This window comes from Asterias amurensis, chromosome 1, assembly GCF_032118995.1.
Source record: "Asterias amurensis chromosome 1, ASM3211899v1".
Taxonomy (NCBI): domain Eukaryota; kingdom Metazoa; phylum Echinodermata; class Asteroidea; order Forcipulatida; family Asteriidae; genus Asterias; species Asterias amurensis.
In genome coordinates, this window is record NC_092648.1 from 13,022,536 (window position 1) to 13,039,748 (window position 17,213).

The window sequence follows — 17,213 nt, forward strand, 5'->3', positions numbered from 1 at the left end:
ACTAATTTATATTAATTTCAGCGGCAACACAGCTGCTGGGGGATGGGCGGGGGAAAGGGGCGGCCTTCTTTGCTCCTTGCAATTCCCCGTTTCCGTGAGCACTGATTATTTGGTTATACAGAAAACAAAGCCACGAATGTGGGCCCAGTATAGCTGAAATTATTAAAAAACACCAATGGGCACGCGCACGATGCAAAAGTTCACACTATGAAAACTGATGAAATAAAGACAAAAAACACATTGGTTGTTTTTCCCGATAAAATCTACAATTCAGTTTTTAATAAATTATTTCATGGAAATCTGTACAAGAATTAACCGACATGCTGATTATATAATTTAATACATTTCATCTTTAACTACATAAGTGTTCACATAATTTCTGGGGAAAAGAAATAATAGTTTAACAACATAAATGTAATTTATCTTTTAAAGTAAAAGATTGAATAGAGACGGTTCATTTCTTTCTTTTCAAATAATTATTCAGATGGAAGCATAAAAGAGACATTGAGAAAAACAATCAAAGAAAGGTTAGTTCAACAAAGTTACAACTCAACCATGAGTAGATATAATAATATGCTGGTGATAAGAAATCCTTTTACTGGCATTGGGTGTTTTCCTTGAGGTATTTAAAAACAACAACTTTGTAATAATATAAACTATTAATTCAGCAGGCACTACTAAACCACTGAGTCAAATTAAGTTAGGTTAAGTAGTGTCTGAAAAATCCCCCCTCCCCTTCTTACACCTCTGCCATTTTCTTGAAAACATACATCGCCTCATTTGATTAAATTGTCAGTTTGGTTTTATGGTATCATTTAGAAAACTGGACAATCAAAATAATTATACTTCTAAGCCCCCCCCCCCCAAAAAAAAAATAAAAAAACAAACACACACAAAAAAACCCCCATAAAAACAGTTATCAGTATAAGGTTGCTCTTTTTGTAAACAATTATAAACAAAGGTTACATGGTGTGTACTTCCCCTTTAAGAAATATTTAATTGCTCACTTCTACATGTACATTTATACCCCAATGCTGAGAGGGGGCTACAATTAAAAATAATCAATCAAACTCCTACCAACACTTGCAGCATTTATCTATTACTTTCAAAGCCTGCCAAAAACATATTCATATCTCATTATTTTCAACTATTTCAGCCAACTTCACTCACAAACCAAACTCTCTTAAGTTGTACAAATGTCATTTTGAAAATGATAAAAATATTTCTTATGTCTAACCTTTGGTACCAGTGTATCTTTTAACATCATTATAAAGTATAAACCAAAGCACACTTTTTGGTTGCTCACACACATTCCTTCTGCAACATGTCAACAATTTCTTCTTTTCATTTATTCCATTCGAGTGAGCTTTTGTGGTTTGTGTAGTGAAATCACACAGCTGATGTTTTGTCCGACGTACATTTCAAACTTTGTCTCCGTGGTCAAAAGTTTAAGAGCGTAGGACTTGTAATCACGAGGTTGTAGGTTCGAATCCAACAAGCTATCTGCTGATTTTACGAGAGAAAGAAATTGACTGTTTATATCCCCTTGTGGGAGAATGCAGAGTCCCATTAAGAGGAAGATCATCTTAACAAACAACAAACAAAATAATAAACAATATTCAAACGCACAACTGGTAAACAGTTGGCGCATCATCAATTACCCTAAAAAGTGTTTGTTAATGTTGTCTGGTTGATTGTAGTTTTTCAGAGTGGAGTATTGAAATTCTTCTTTGATGATTAAACAACAAAAACTGCCATATATACATTATGTTTCCAACTGACTCCAGGGCCCAATTTCATAGTGTTGCTTAACAGTAAGCAAATTTTCGTGCTTACTGTAGCAGAAAAATGTGCTAAGGTGCAAGCGTATGTCACGGGTTAGCAGAAAAATTGGGTGGCCATATTACACGATTACCAATGATTTGCATTGTGTCGTCATTTATTTTCGCGTCGTAAGCACCGGAAGGTTAGCATGCATTTTCGTGTGCTTACGGTTAGCAGCGCTATAAAAAAAAATCAAAATCGCACAGTAAGGACATAATTGGCCGCTAAGCAGCGTTATGAAATTGGGCCCAGTACATGAATGACAATTGTGTCTCAATGATTCACAAATTGTTGCATCCCCCTGAGAAATAAAGTTAGTATTGTCCAACTGACAAGTTTAACACAATTAAAAAAAACTAAAATGTATGCGGTTCCAAAATTGATGTACCTTCCCTTTTGAAGTGATATAATATAATAAAAAAACCAATTACTTCAAGCATGATTCTGTAAACGGCTGCCTGAAAAAAAAACTTTCCTTAATGGCTCAAATTTTCATAGTACAGACTTGGGACTTTATTCACTTTCAAGTCTTATAAAACAGAAACAATATTAAAGTTAGGCACCCATACATAATAGCTCACTTTTGGCAATAACATTCTGTTGCAAACATTTCTTCAGGTAAAAACAAACACATCACTATCCCTTCCCCCCAAACTGAATTTTATTTTTTTTAATTGAATAAAACATAACAGTAAAACAACACAAGATTCTGAGACTTTCAGAAATGAAATTTTCCAGCAAATTATAATTTTAAGGATTTCACCATTATGGTACACAACAAGTGGATTATTTTCATGACTGCCATGGTTCATTAAACAAAAGATGAAGACAACTGTTTGCAAATAATACAGATGCCGACCCAATAAGCATATTCAGAAGGTACCATTCAATGGCAAATGACACTGACAGCTGACTCTGCTGCAGCTCACAAAGTGACAGTTGGTGACAGTTGGTGACACAATTATATTTCATACCACATCAGACGTTAAACAGCATTTATCATGACGGCAATTTATGACAGAAGACGACCTGTGATAGCTTATCGTAATTCAAGGGCAGAATGACATTACATGCAGCAGCCAACGACATTAGATGAGTTGCTTTTATTAGCACATGCAGGCCAGGCTGCTTCACGGGGGCAACGGAAGCAATTGCCTCCATTGCCCCCTGGTCATTGCCTTGGTGCCCCTTGAAACATTCTAATACAAATTTACAATTTCCTCATAGAGGTGCCCTTTACAAAAGAGAAAACGCCCTGGTGCCCTGTCCATTTCAAGACTGAAGCATCAGGCCTGCACTTAGATGACAATTTAATGACACGGAACGACTGAACATCTAGTGGTCCAGTATCCGCAGGTTGCCGGACACAATTTTGTTTTCTAATATGGCGCCTGGAGGTATATCTATCCTATCACCGTGATTAGCGATGATGATAACCGTTCCCTGCACAAAGGAAAGACAAAAACAGAAAATAGTATAAAGTTGCGCTCAACCCAAAGGGCAAGGGCCCAGTTTCATAAAGCTGTTTTATAAAGCAGAAAATATTGCGTGACAAATTTCTTTACTTAGCAAAAATTGAGTCGGGCACCAGCCACAACAATGCAAACTTAATGAAATTTGGCTGGTGACCTGATTCTGCCAAGCAATACTATTCTGTGCTTAGCAGGTGTTTGTGCTTACAGGCTTTACGTAATTGGGCCCTGAAGGTAGGGTAGACCCATGCTCCATGGTAGAAACTTTAAAAAACTTGTGTGTTAAAAAGCATGATTCACAAGCCAGTATATGCAGTTTGGCACAAACCCTTTAAGATTGATTTTGACAAATGTTGATGCAAATAGTGAATTTTTTACAACAGAGATACACACCTTGAGGGTAATCCCCTTGCCGAATGTGACGTCACCAGACACAGTCAGGTGATCAAGTTCTAGTATATCAGGGATGCCGTCAAACCGCTTCAGGAAATTACGCACCTGCAAGCAAAACAAATTTTTACTTTAACAATCAAAGAATTCAGAAAAAAACAATTATGTACAGGATCTAAAACTGCTATCCAAATATCAACAACCCACAGCTAGATAAGATGCATCTTGAGATGAGCTGTCAATTCCAACTTAGCGGTTTGGTCGGACATCACATATTGCTTACAATTAAAAATCAATTCTTTTGATTCTATATACCTTGTCAAAGTGCGTTCCTAGCTTGATGATGGGTGTGCTAACAAACTGCCGCATGGGGCTCATGATTAGACTGCCTGCTTTCAGAGAGTACAGGTTTGACATGACCAGGAGAAGATCCGAGGACCTCTTGACGGGAAGGAAACGTCTCCTTGGCACGTTGATGCCTGATAAAAAAATAAATAACATTCAAAATGTAATTATTTAACCTTCCTACTCTTGGTGACATTTCCTACCCTTTTCAAACTATTTAACTACATGGGTTATGAGCGGTGGTACAACTGTGCACAAAACTAACTGTGTTCTTGGATGTTCGAGTTGGCGTAGTAGTCTTTCCTTGCCTTCAATCTCTCAGACCCTGGTTCGAATCACATCAGGGGCACTATGTGGATTGGGTTTTAAGTCCCTGCCTGACTGCGTTGGTTTTCCCTGGAATAATTCTCTGGGATTTTTCCTCCCACATTTAACACTGACAATTCCGTCATTGTCTTCTCTCCATTGGGCTCGTGGCTAGTACAGTGATTTAGTGAAACAGAAGAGAGGTCAACTCACCCAGTGCCCCATCAAAGAACTTCATAGCTGCGCCAACAGCTGTCTCCAGTTGTATAACATTCAAACCACTCTCAAGAGTCTGTATACAAAGAGAGTAACATTGGTAAGATAGGTATCACAAGATCTCGCATTCAGACTGGTGAACAAGCTTTGTTCTGTCTCTGCCCTCGGCTATGGAATAAACTTTCCACTTAAGTTAGGAATTCAACTGGTCTCACTGCTTTTAAAAAGGCCCTCAAGACCCATATTTCCTCTGGGCGATGTAATCTTGGTATATCCAATCTTTCTGGCTTTCTCTTCTTTTCCTTTTCCAGCGCTTTGCATCCTTTGGTTAAAGTGTCTATGTACTTTTTGTAGGACAAAAAACACAATGTCCACAGATTTACACTAAACTTACACGGTTTGAAGATAATAATAGTAGAAAGCTTCCCTGATAATATTACCTGCTTAGGTGCTCTAGTTTTTGAGAAATGAGTAAAACATTGTCATGAAAATAATTATTTCTCAGTGATCATGAGACTAAAATTATTTTAGCATTTCTCAAAAACTATAGCACCTCAGCAACTAATATTTTAAGGTACGCTTTTTACCATCATTTTCTTCAAACGGTGTAAGTTTAATGTAAATCTGAAGGCGCTTAAAAAATGTCCTGTCTATTATTATTGTTTTAAGAGGGTAGAGGGCTTTGTTGTTATTAACCACTTGAAGCTGGATAACAGCTTATTACAAATGATTTTTCTAAACTAAACTATGGTTCATATTTACATGTTTCGAAACTGTTTCTGAATGTCGTCTTTTTGTTTGGGACGGTCAAGTCGGTTAGAGTACAATAACGCTTAGACATTTTATTGGTGTAGCATGCACAGTCAGGTATGCACAAGTTCCAGTATTACTATCAGAATGAACCATCTATGTAGGCTTACCTTATTATTGACAATGACTTCCATGTTCAGTAACCTCTCTTCTACCAGTCTCTTGATCGACGACAATTTAATCCATAGGTTATTCGTGTTAAAGATCCTACAATGACACAACATACAATGTATGAATGAATAATATACTACAATAATACGGGAGCTGATAGTACAGAAAAGTATCACCGTTTTAAATCTGATTTAGACCTTTGACAACATAGAGTCATTGGAAATGTTTTGTTATAACATCATCTACTGAGTACACATACTTACTTGAATTTGGAAACAGACTTGAACTCGTCGACCTGCAAGGAAAAGAATAATACACCATTAGTTGCACCTCCTTGATCTTTTTAATGAACAGTGAAAACTGTAAATAATGCCCAATTGCTCATAGTTTATTTAAGGGGGGATTCAAATGTTAATGAAAATCACCCAGGTTTAATACCACCAAGTGGATAAGAACACTGGATTCAAGCTCAGGGTATTCATACCAACAGAGTGTGGGTTTGAGTCCCAGTCTTGACACTTGTGCCCTAAAGCAAGACACTTAACCATTATAGACCTTTATCATGCTGCCTCCACCTTGGTCATGTTCCTCGTATCGGATATATAATGAATGCTAAAAATCATTTTGAAAATAGGAACCAGACTATTTTGTTCTTCCAGCCTCGGTTTGGTAACACTGATATCAATGAGAGAAATTCAAGATGGCTGCACCGTGATAAAGGTCTATTGGCATTGCTCTACTCAGTCCAACAGACTCAAGCCAAGCCCCCTGTTGACTCACGACAAACTAGCCCTCTTTTTAAACTACTCTATTCCAAGGGGGGGGGGGGCAACCCTGGGGAAAATTGGCCGGCCCTTTCACACTTGGCTCGCTTTACCCCTGATATACCCCGATAAATGGGCATACCCCGGAGAATAGCCACCCCTGCTCTGGAGAAGAGGTAAGCGGTGAACCTCCGGGGTATTCTTGAAACGTGCAACCAGAACCCTGTGGAATAGAGACCTAGGTGGGGAGAGTGTAAACGTGCACTGGGGTATCGGTGGGTAAAAGATCTCTGGGGCCTCCCAAGACTGTATTTCACAGGGAAGAGATACAGTGTGAAAAGGACTACCAACTGTTGAATTCCAATGCATTTTGGGTGTTTAGGGTCAGCCCCTAAACTTCAGCTCTTGTAAGCTTGATCAGTCTGGGACTGTTCTACCCAGTAACAATATTTTAAATTATGTCCAAAAAATAGATGTTTATGTTATGTAAAATATTCCGGTTGGCTGTTCAAATACTCAGTCCAACAGAATCAAACAAAACCAGCTGTTAAATTAGGATAGATATGGCAGGAATAACTTACATGTTCTTTTGGGACCTGAGCAATCTCCAGTAACCTTAGCTTGTTCTCATACTGAATTAAAGTACCACCCTGTCAAAAAAAAAGAAAAGGGAAAGACAACAAGATGTTATGAAATGTTGTTTTTTATTTTTATTTTTATTTATTTTATTTTTTTTAGGGGGGGGGGGGTTCAATGTCATAAAAAACAAAGATTGTATTGAAAGTTAAATTTCAGCTAGGAATATAATATTATTACTTTCTCCAGACTCCACTTGTAAATACAAATTTTAACATGTTAAATCAGAATGCGTTTTAAGAGTGTTTGAACAACTACCGCCCCTGCACCCACTTCACCAAAGCACAACAACTTATCTGTAAACCAATAAAACACTTCAGCCTTGAAGTATTGTTTGACAAACGTCATCCAAGTTAAATATACCCTAATTTGTAGGTCAAAGAGATAAGAGATAATTGTAGTTAGGATAAGGCAGTGTTTATTATTTACTCCCAGATACCAAAAATGTCTACTATATATGACATGACGTTAAAGCCATGTAAATAAACCAACCCCAATTCTAGACACTGGACTCTGAGAATTGACATAAAATCATACGATGCAAATAGCAAAGTTCAAAGTTTCTATGAAGCTCATAATAACAACTCAAAAGTCAAAAATGTTAATTGCTGCTTTTTTGTTGGCTGCTCTCCAAAAAATATTGTTTATAATTTTATTAGTAAATAAAAACTTCTTTCACTATGACTTTAAAAAGGTAAACATATGGAACCACTCAACAACAAATTAGGACTCCAGAGCCTGCCCTTCACTGGACAAGGTTCACCATAAGACAAACATCAACACAAATTATTTCTAGAGGTTAAGTTGATCAAACATAGCTGGTGATTTACCAACCAAGGTCTAAGTTGAAAAGAAAGATATTCAAGGCAGAAATTAAGAACACAAACTTCTACAGCAGATCAAATAGCAATGATTTGGTTTTGCCAAACACCTAGTTGTATTAAGCACTCGGTCCTTTCCCCCAGAGTGCTGTGAAAAAAAAAAAAACAGGCATTTTACTCAGGTGGGATTCAAACCCACACCCACACCCTAAGGGCAGATGCCTTACCACTAGACCACTGAGACTACCTAGTAGCTAGAGGCAGTTCGAATCCTGTATTCATAAATACCTCAGACAGTTTCGCTATTCCTATTGGTGGAGACGTGTCACGTGGGTGTGTATAAACCTTTGTTTATGACCGGTAAAAAGTGTTAATTCATGGGCGTGACACGCGACCTTGCACCTGTTCTTATAAGACAGTTTCTTCATTCCTTTTGGTCAAGAGCAACAGCTGAAACAGTTGTGCCACATCACGCGATACGCCCTACGCGCACAGCATTCCCTTATAAGGAGTTGTTTACCCGAAGGCGGCGGAGGGCTTTACCATTTCATAGCTGGAGGGGTGTTGTGTTGAAAGAAATCATTTAACAATTATAATTTTTGCATTTATTTTACTTTTTGACCAAAAAGTTATGATGTTTTTGACCAAAAATGTATTTATGAATGGGAATCAAAGTGTGTTGAATCAACTTCCCACTAGTGGTTTAAACCCGCCAAGGCCTGGTTCTTGATAGTTTACCTCGACTCTGTCTCGGTAAAATTATCAAGAACCAGGCCTCGTTGGGATTAATCCACTAGGTTGAAAACCTCTTCACCTCACATTGATTCCCTTATTTAAGCAGCAGGTACCGAAACTTTTTAGTTGATGTTAAATTTGCACCAGGGATAAAGAATACTATTTGATTTCATCATAACACCAATGTGTGTAAAACCCTTTCCAGAGTCCTGTGAGATTTGAACCTAGGCTAGTTCAAACCTTACCTTTATATCTGCTCTAGTCTTGTCTGTTACTTCCATCACAAATTCTCTATTCTTCTGCTGCATTAGCAGATTGATAATTTCTGGTTAGCTAGTACTAAGGAAAGAATTATTGTATCACAACTATCACTTAAATAAGTCTTTCACAACTTTAGATGTGGGTGTGTAAACTCCAACAGGGAAAGAACACATTGTGCAATTCCCCCCAAAGCATTGTATTTTTTCCAGAGGTCTTCTAACCCCCCTCCCCCATTAGGTTGAATTTGGGTTTTACACACACCCACTTAGATAATTATATCATAATTTTCTATAACTTATGATAACAATAGTTTTATCATCAGCAAGCGAACCTTTGTCTGACCAACACATTTTAACCTGTCCTGCAGTAAACATTATGGAAACTTGGAAATCTTATATTCGGCTGTCCTGTTGAGTCTGGCGCCACCGTTGTAAACCCCCAAAAATCCATCTGATGTTTTTCCTTACCCCAACGTCACAAATTTAGGCACTATGGCATGTAATTTTATCCAAATATGTGGGCAGTAGGGTTGAGATACAATTGAGTGGATTTATTTTGGACATGGTGCAGGCTCTAAGGCCAAAACACATGGAGAGTTCAAGTGAGTTTGACACAAATCCATTATGAAAGGAAAAGGGGACAATCCATTGCTTGTCTTCAGCTAGGCTCATGTTTACAAAAGCCGTTACCTTAATTTGGTACACACAAGTTACACAAACAACATAATTGCTCACTGACAGGTAACATGTGTTTTGTATTGTTCAAAAGGGGACAAGATTAGTTTGTAATTAAAAAATGGCAGCTGCCTTCTCGCTTTACTGAAAGATCTCAACTTGATTGTTCATTATGTTTGGCTTTTACATTAACGGACTTGTGTTGTTTCATGGCTTAACACCAGGCCTTGAAATAACCCACGGCACCAATAGCAATTGTCATGGTGCTCTCTGCTTTTGCTGTGGTGCCCTTTACAAAATTCCAATACAAAGCACTGGACAATATTGGTAATAACTCAAAATAATTGTTAGCATAAAAACTGACTTGGTACTGAGCAATAAAGAGCTGTTAATACTTTAAAAAATTGTTGGCAATAACTCAAAATAATAAATTGTTAGCATAAAAACTGACTTGGTACTGAGCAATGAAAAGCTGATAAAAAATTGTTGGTAATAACTCAAAATAATTGTTAGCATAAAAACTGACTTGGTACTGAGCTATAAAGAGCTGTTAATACTATAACAAATTGTTGGTAAAAACTCAAAATAATTGTTAGCATAAAAACTGACTTGGTACTGCACAATGAAGAGCTGTTAATAGTATTACAAATTGTGAGAATCGGTTTCCTCTGAAGTAACATAGTTTTTGAGAAGAGGTAATTTCTCACTCAGATGCCTAATAAAATACTTCAGCTAAAGCGTTTTATTGGGCATTTGAAAGAACACACATTTTTTGCAACAAGGGTGTTTTTTCTTTCATTATTCTCTTGCAAATTCGGTGACAAATTGAGCCCAAACTTTCACAGATTTGTTATTTTATGCATTTGTTGGGATACACCAAGTGAGAATACTGGTCTTTGACAATACCCAAATATGTCCAGTGCCTTTAAAAATATTGACAAAATAGGGAGATTGCCAACATAGGGTTGGATAGCTTAGTTGGTAGAGCGTTGACACGTTAATCTGGTTGTCAGTGGTTCATGTCCTGCTTTAGTAAATTCTTCAACACAAAATGAGAGTTTTAGAAAAAGGATACTCAGATCAACTGTGGCGCCCAGATTATCAATGTTGGAGATGAACATGAACTCTTTGCCTTGCCTGACAAAGGCGTCTAGCAGCCCGGAGTTATAGAATGACTGGTACACATCACCGTGACCTGGAGGGTACCAACTGTGGAAGAACAATACACAAATAGTTGAGGTTTGAAAACTTGGCATGGTGGAAATGTAAGCTAGAGTGATTTGCGAAGACACCAATGTTAAAACACCCTCTATTAGTTGTGGTGTGCTCATTTTTTTGACCTCTTCGAAACCAAGGATAAAACGAGAAAATTACTCCGTAGGGGAATTCGAAAGACCGAGGTGCTCCACAAGAAAATATGTGTACAAAGTTTATGTGAAACCGTTCGGTGCAGGGACAAAGGAAAGAACAAAAGAACAATCCACAAGGATGCATTTTTGAGAATGTGTGGATGATCAGATGATACTGGTAAAATATCAAGTTGATGAACCTTTTTCTTTCCAGAACCACCTTTATGACTTCATAAGGTTTGTAAAAGGATGATAATTTCAATAAAGTGCATCAATCTGGATGGGTCCCAGCCTCTGTTCTATGATGGCTCTCAATGCACGGTCTGTGCTCATAGCTAGGGTACACAGCATTGAGCGGGGTGAAATGGGGCAGGGTATGTTTATTGCCCAAACATTTTTGCTGAGATTATAGATAAGTTTGCGGTACACAATGAACACTTTTTGAAAACAAAAAGACCAAAGTTGAACCTTGAAAATACAAATAAATATGTCTTATCTCTTGTCATTGCAGCATTACTTATTTGATATTTTCATAACCCATGACCCAGCGTGGCTTTTTATGAGCAAACATATCATAAAATTCCAAACACAATACAGACACGATTCCCATGGGCGGTACATGTTTACTTATGTTTAGTGCTGGTAGGACTGGGATTTGAAAACATCCCAGCTGTACATGTACTTACTGTTCCATATTGGGTCCAGTCATGTCACAGCTCTTGGCAGTCGGTAGCAGTGTTTCTTTATTAATGCGAGGAAATCTGCAAAAAACAAGTCACGTTCAAATTTAATCAAGTAAGGTCTCAAGCAAAGTCTTTCTTAAATAAAGGGAAGGAGTACATTAGGTAATCACTTTAAAAATGAATGGCAATAAAAAACCTTTGGTCAGAAGCCTACAGCAGCTTTCGATAGTATTAAAGCATTTTGAGAAACATTTCACTTTGAAAAAATAGGGTAATAGAAAAAAGAATAAGTTTTTATGGCAACAATGTGGACACAGCTAGCGATACCTCAAAACACAACCACCTTTTGTTTGTTTGTTTGTTTGTTTGTTTGTTTGTTTGTTTGTTTGTATGATCGTCCAATCAAGGGAACTCGACAAACTCCCACAAGGGGATATAACACAAAGTTGCCATCAGCCAATCTCTCTTATACAAACATAAAATTAACATCTTTGATTATGAGTTGCACAAATCAAGAAATTGTGATTCAGGTACCAGTAACTAGCCGCAATACTTATTCTAGCCATTGTAAAACCAGCAGTTAGCTTGGTAGGATTCGAACCCATAAGCTCTTGGAGCACGATGGGTGCAAGAATGAAACTCACCTCTGCTGCATGAATGTATGGATGTTAACTTGACATGAAGTGTATCGTCTGAGCACGGTCTTAGTGTCTTCGTCTGTATTGAAGGAGTTCATCAGTACTAGGGGAACGTCGCTGCCGTATGTTTTATTCAAATGCTGCATAGATTTACAACAACAGAGAATTATTCAATTTGACAAACCCTTGTTACATGTAAATTGGCTTTAGGAATAATTTAGTTTTGCGTTGGTCACTTTATATTTTAGCAAATTATTTACGTAGCATGTTTTTCTTTGCATTTCATTTTTTTAAAGATTTGTCTCTCTTCTTTTTCCCTTTCAATAGAAAGTTGGGGTGGGAAGAGCAGATGTTAAAATTTAATGTTAGTTGTGGCTTTTCCATTTCATTTTTTTTAGTTGAGGAGGGGGCATGTTCTATTTAAGTTTTGTGAATTGAGGTGGGGCATTTGCTAAAGAAGTTATGTGAATTAGGGTGGGGCATTTGCTAAAGAAGTTATGTGAATTAGGGTGGGGCATTTGCTAAAGAAGTTATGTGAATTAGGGTGGGGCATTTGCTAAAGAAGTTATGTGAATTAGGGTGGGGCATTTGCTAAAGAAGTTATGTGAACTAGGGTGGGTCATTTGCTAAAGAAATTATGTGAATTAGGGTGGGGCATTTGCTAAAGAAGTTATGTGAATTAGGGTGGGGCATTTGCTAAAGAAGTTATGTGAATTAGGGTGGGGCATTTGCTAAAGAAGTTATGCGAACTAGGGTGGGGCATTTGCTAAAGAAGTTATGTGAATTAGGGTGGGTCATTTGCTAAAGAAGTTATGGGAATTAGGGTGGGGCATTTGCTAAAGAAGTTATGTGAATTAGGGTGGGGCATTTGCTAAAGAAGTTATGTGAATTAGGGTGGGTCATTTGCTAAAGAAGTTATGTGAATTAGGGTGGGTCATTTGCTAAAGAAGTTATGTGAATTAGGGTGGGTCATTTGCTAAAGAAGTTATGTCATATTAGGGTGGGGCGTTTGCTAAAGAAGTTACGTAAATTAGGGTGGGGCATTTGCTAAAGAAGTTATGTGAATTAGGGTGGGGCATTCTTTTCTTCAGTTTTAAAGCTTCAGGAGGTATTTATAACTCAGTTGTGATCTGAGGCGGGGTTTTCTTCTATTTCCCCTTTGTAGATTGAGGTGAGATTTTTTTTCTAATTCAGTTTTGTGAATTGAGAGGGGCTTTTCCTATGTCAGTTGTTTTAGGCCAAATAAAAAAAAATACCAGTTGATCGTCCCCGCCCGCATCCTTGTTTGGGGGCCGCATCCTTTTCTTTTACTATTTTTTATTATCGATTTTTGGATAATTATTTTTTTTTTCAACCATGTGTAACCTTCTGTTTCATTCCTACCAGCAAATAGTTTTACTAGTGTAATTAAATCCTGTTAACCCGGGTCCTCATGCAACAAATAGATAAAGGCCCTCATCCTCCTCTTTTGGAAAAAATCCGGCCGATCAACTGGTATTTTTTTCATATGGCCTTAGTTAGGGAAAGGCATTTCTATTTCAGTTTTGTGAATTGGGCTGGGGCATTTTCTATTCCAGTCTTTTGAGTTGAAGGGGTGGGGCATGGTGACCAAGAGAGGAATGTCTAAACATAGAGAGAAAGTTGACAAATATTTGTTCCTGAGATAAACTATAGGTATGAATGTTTACAGTTCTGTTGTAATTCCTTTCACAGGTGTACACGAATGCATTCTGTAATCCTTAAAGATGATGGTGCTTTTGTACCAATGTCTGCAGTAATCTCAGTGTTCATTGAGCCTAATTCTTGGAGTCCATGCTAAGTATTTGTCCAATTGTATGACTGACTTCAATAATCACCGAAAGCAAACAGCTGCACCCAAGCAGGTTGTGTACTCTTGACATATATATATTAGGTTTAAGATCCTCTGCCATAAATATTCATATTCACATACCGTCATGGAGGAAGGAGAAATATCCTCCATGGTAAGGACTAGCAAACCTACATGATGTGCATCTTCAAAATGTTTGAACCCAAGTCTGCACTGAGTTTTTGGAACAGAAAGAAGGTCTCGGAAACAAACACTTTTTTTTTACTTCTTAATAATGAACTATGAAAATATACAACATTACTGTCCAGAAACTTTACAATAGACAATCTGCCAATATAGTGGCCAAATATTTGTGATGTCAAAAATTATATCGCAAATATTTGTAAAGATAATTTTGATGAATGGAGTCCCTTCAGGTTCAAACATTAAGATTTTGTGGACTTGGTAGACTTTACCACACCCAACACTCTACACAGAGCTCCTTGACAAATACAAATTTCAATGTTTGTTTGTTTAGATGATCTTCCCATCAAGGGAACTTGGTAAACTCCCACAAGGGGATTAAAACGCTAAGTTGACAACAGCCAATCTCTCTCATACAAACATTGGTTTAACGTCTATGATTATGAATTGGAACAATCAAAAATTTGTGATTCAGTAACTAGATGACAATACTTCTTCTAGTCATTGTGAAATCAGCCGACAAGCTTAGCGGATTCAAACCCACAAGTCTGGCTACTGGACCTCGATAATTGTATGCACTCTTGTTAAATAATTAATGGCAAGGCTCCCCACTATATTTTTGAACTGCTTCAAGTTTACACTCCATCAAGGAATCTTCGATCAAGTTCTATGCTTCGCCTCATTGAACCCAAATCTCGATACTCATGGGTGACAGGTCTTTTTCTTCAGCCGCGCCACGCAGCTGGAACTCTCTACCACTTAATCTTTGATCTTGTCTTTGTACTGCAAAATTCAAGTCTCTTCTCAAAACTTATCTTTTGTCACAGGTTTGCAATAACTAATTTTGTTGTGTCTGGTTTTCTTTGTGTTGTGTTTTGTTTTTGTTTTGTTTTTGGTTTTACTGCGCCTTGAACACCCAGCAGGGTGGATATGTGCGCATTACAAGTCTTATTATTATTATTATTATTATTAATTATGATCATCTTATCCATACTGTACCTCAATTTGCTGCACAGCAAGATCCAGAAAGGTGACATCGTTGCGGACACTGATAACACTCTTTGGCCCGGTGCAGCCCATACTGGTACCCAGACCCCCGTTCAGCTTGACCACTACAAGTTTATCTAGTAGTTCCCTGGTAGCCTCCTGACTATACTCGTCCAGTGAAGAGTATGGGATAACCTGTGATCATCAATTAACGAAATGCCCGCATTACTTTAATAAAACTACTGGAAATTCAACTGCATAGTTCTAAAACTGAGCTTTGGCCAAACGTTCCTGGCAACTTCTCACAATTTACAAAAAACTCACATTCACCGAAGATTACTTTCATACAATGTTATACTCACAGCATCCTTGGATAATGGTTGTATATCCTCCCAGCGAACGGATGGCCCAGACTCCTCAAGAAAACGCCAGAACAGATCTTTAAATCCTGAGAACTCCTTTGCAAAGGCCTGAAAAGCAAAAGACATATTGTTTGTGTTACATAAAAACCTGAACCACTTCCACAGAGATATTTACTACATGGCTCCATACAGCTTTTTACTACATGCAGCTCCACATATGGCGGTTTACTAGCTCCATAGCTAATTACTACTTCCGTAGAGTTATTCAGTAGCTCCATAGAGCTATACCAGCTCCAAAAGGGCTATTCGGTAGCTGAATTGAACTAATACTACCTCCTTGGACTCATTTACTATATGCTCCAAAGAGCTAATTAATATTATTATAACACCCCTTGCAAGTATTCTGCCTGCTCATTGGTTTAGAGCGAGTCACATGACATGTGTTAGTTTTGCTAGACGACGGCCGTGTGATAGTGCGTCGGTTTGCCATGCGCTAGTCCGAAGACTAGCACACTGCATGAAGTACCCAGACGTCTGTTGCGTGTACGAGGATGATAAATTAATAGTCTGTAACCATGTCGGATTGCACGACACTACATGCAACCCAGTTAGTAAAAGTGTTTGCAATCTGTATTCGCGTCGTCCGTGGATTGTAGCATTCAGGTCTGTAACTTAATAATAATAGTACAGTATTTAGAAATGTTTGGGGGTGTTATAAAACAAATATTGACTGCTTTTACTCGTGCAATGGTTAAAAACTATGACTCCCTCGGTGATCCCCGGAGCATTCTATTTTCCTTTGACTTCCCCTCGGGAAAATAGAACGCTCCAGGGATCACCTCGGGAGTCATAGTTTTAACCATAGCACTCGAAGCAATCAATATTTGTATACTAGCTCCATACAGCTGTTTACCGGCTCAATGTACTGCACATTTTCTAGCTCTAAGGCTATTAACTACATAACCTTTTACCATCTACATACAGCTATTTAATAGAAGCTGTGGAGTTAAATACTACCTCCTTAAGGCCGAGTCACACTGCAGCGATACCGAAAACGATAACGATGCAGAGAGAACGCATTCTATTGGTTGAATTGTTCCACGCAGAATACGCACACGCCTATTCAACCAATGGAATGTGTTCTCTTTGCATCGTTATCGTTATCGTTCTCGTTATCACTGCAGTGGGACCGGGCCTTTAGATTTATTTATTAGCTCCATGGAGCCATTTACTAGCTCCAGTCCACAGAGTTTTTAACCAGCTCCCTGTAGCCATTTTCCAGCTTCAAAGAGCCATTAACTACATGTAGCTCCATAGAGCTATTTAGTAGCTGCATAGAGCTATTTAGTGACTATTTATACAGATATTTGCTACCTCCTAATAACAAATTTTACCATGATTTTCAGTTCAGACAGGAGGTAGAAGTGAACATGATATAGCCTCGTTTGAGCCCTGGAGCCAAAGTGATTGGCAATCCGAATATTGGTTCGGTTTATGAAATAGTCAGTGGATTTAATAGACTTTTCAGTCTATTTAATTACAACTTTGTTGGTTTTCTGATAGTACATAATAAACGTATTCTGATGTCAGTAGGAAGAACACTATGCCTATAAAATATAAACTATGATCAGTAATGTGATCATCGTCAAAGTGGAAAACTACCTCAATATGTTTCAAATTTATAGCATAAAAACCCAGGTCGATAAAAAGACAACTGAAACAATTTATGATGTTGACCAGACCAGACCTTAAACTATGAAGATGAGAAAGCAATTTTTGAAACAACCTTTTAAAGGGTCTATATGTAACTTTTGTATG

At 37.8% G+C, this 17,213-nt stretch overlaps 1 protein-coding gene across 3 annotated transcripts in view; it reads right to left on the reverse strand.

Annotated features, from left to right (window-relative positions):
- Positions 1–258: 258 nt before the first annotated feature.
- The window catches only part of LOC139946104 (UTP--glucose-1-phosphate uridylyltransferase-like), a 30,989-nt gene continuing 14,034 nt past the window's right edge, over positions 259–17,213 (reverse strand). For all 3 annotated transcript variants that reach the window (XM_071943725.1, XM_071943718.1, XM_071943709.1), the window contains exons 3-15: positions 15,396–15,503; positions 15,046–15,228; positions 12,042–12,175; positions 11,401–11,475; positions 10,441–10,574; positions 8,676–8,755; positions 6,820–6,888; positions 5,738–5,769; positions 5,474–5,570; positions 4,551–4,629; positions 4,002–4,165; positions 3,690–3,794; positions 259–3,267 (exon numbers count right to left, since the gene is read on the reverse strand). In XM_071943725.1, coding sequence (XP_071799826.1) covers positions 3,160–3,267; positions 3,690–3,794; positions 4,002–4,165; positions 4,551–4,629; positions 5,474–5,570; positions 5,738–5,769; positions 6,820–6,888; positions 8,676–8,755; positions 10,441–10,574; positions 11,401–11,475; positions 12,042–12,175; positions 15,046–15,228; positions 15,396–15,503 — 1,368 coding nt within the window. In that variant the 3' untranslated portion in view covers positions 259–3,159. The remainder of the gene's footprint in view (positions 3,268–3,689; positions 3,795–4,001; positions 4,166–4,550; positions 4,630–5,473; positions 5,571–5,737; positions 5,770–6,819; positions 6,889–8,675; positions 8,756–10,440; positions 10,575–11,400; positions 11,476–12,041; positions 12,176–15,045; positions 15,229–15,395; positions 15,504–17,213) is intronic.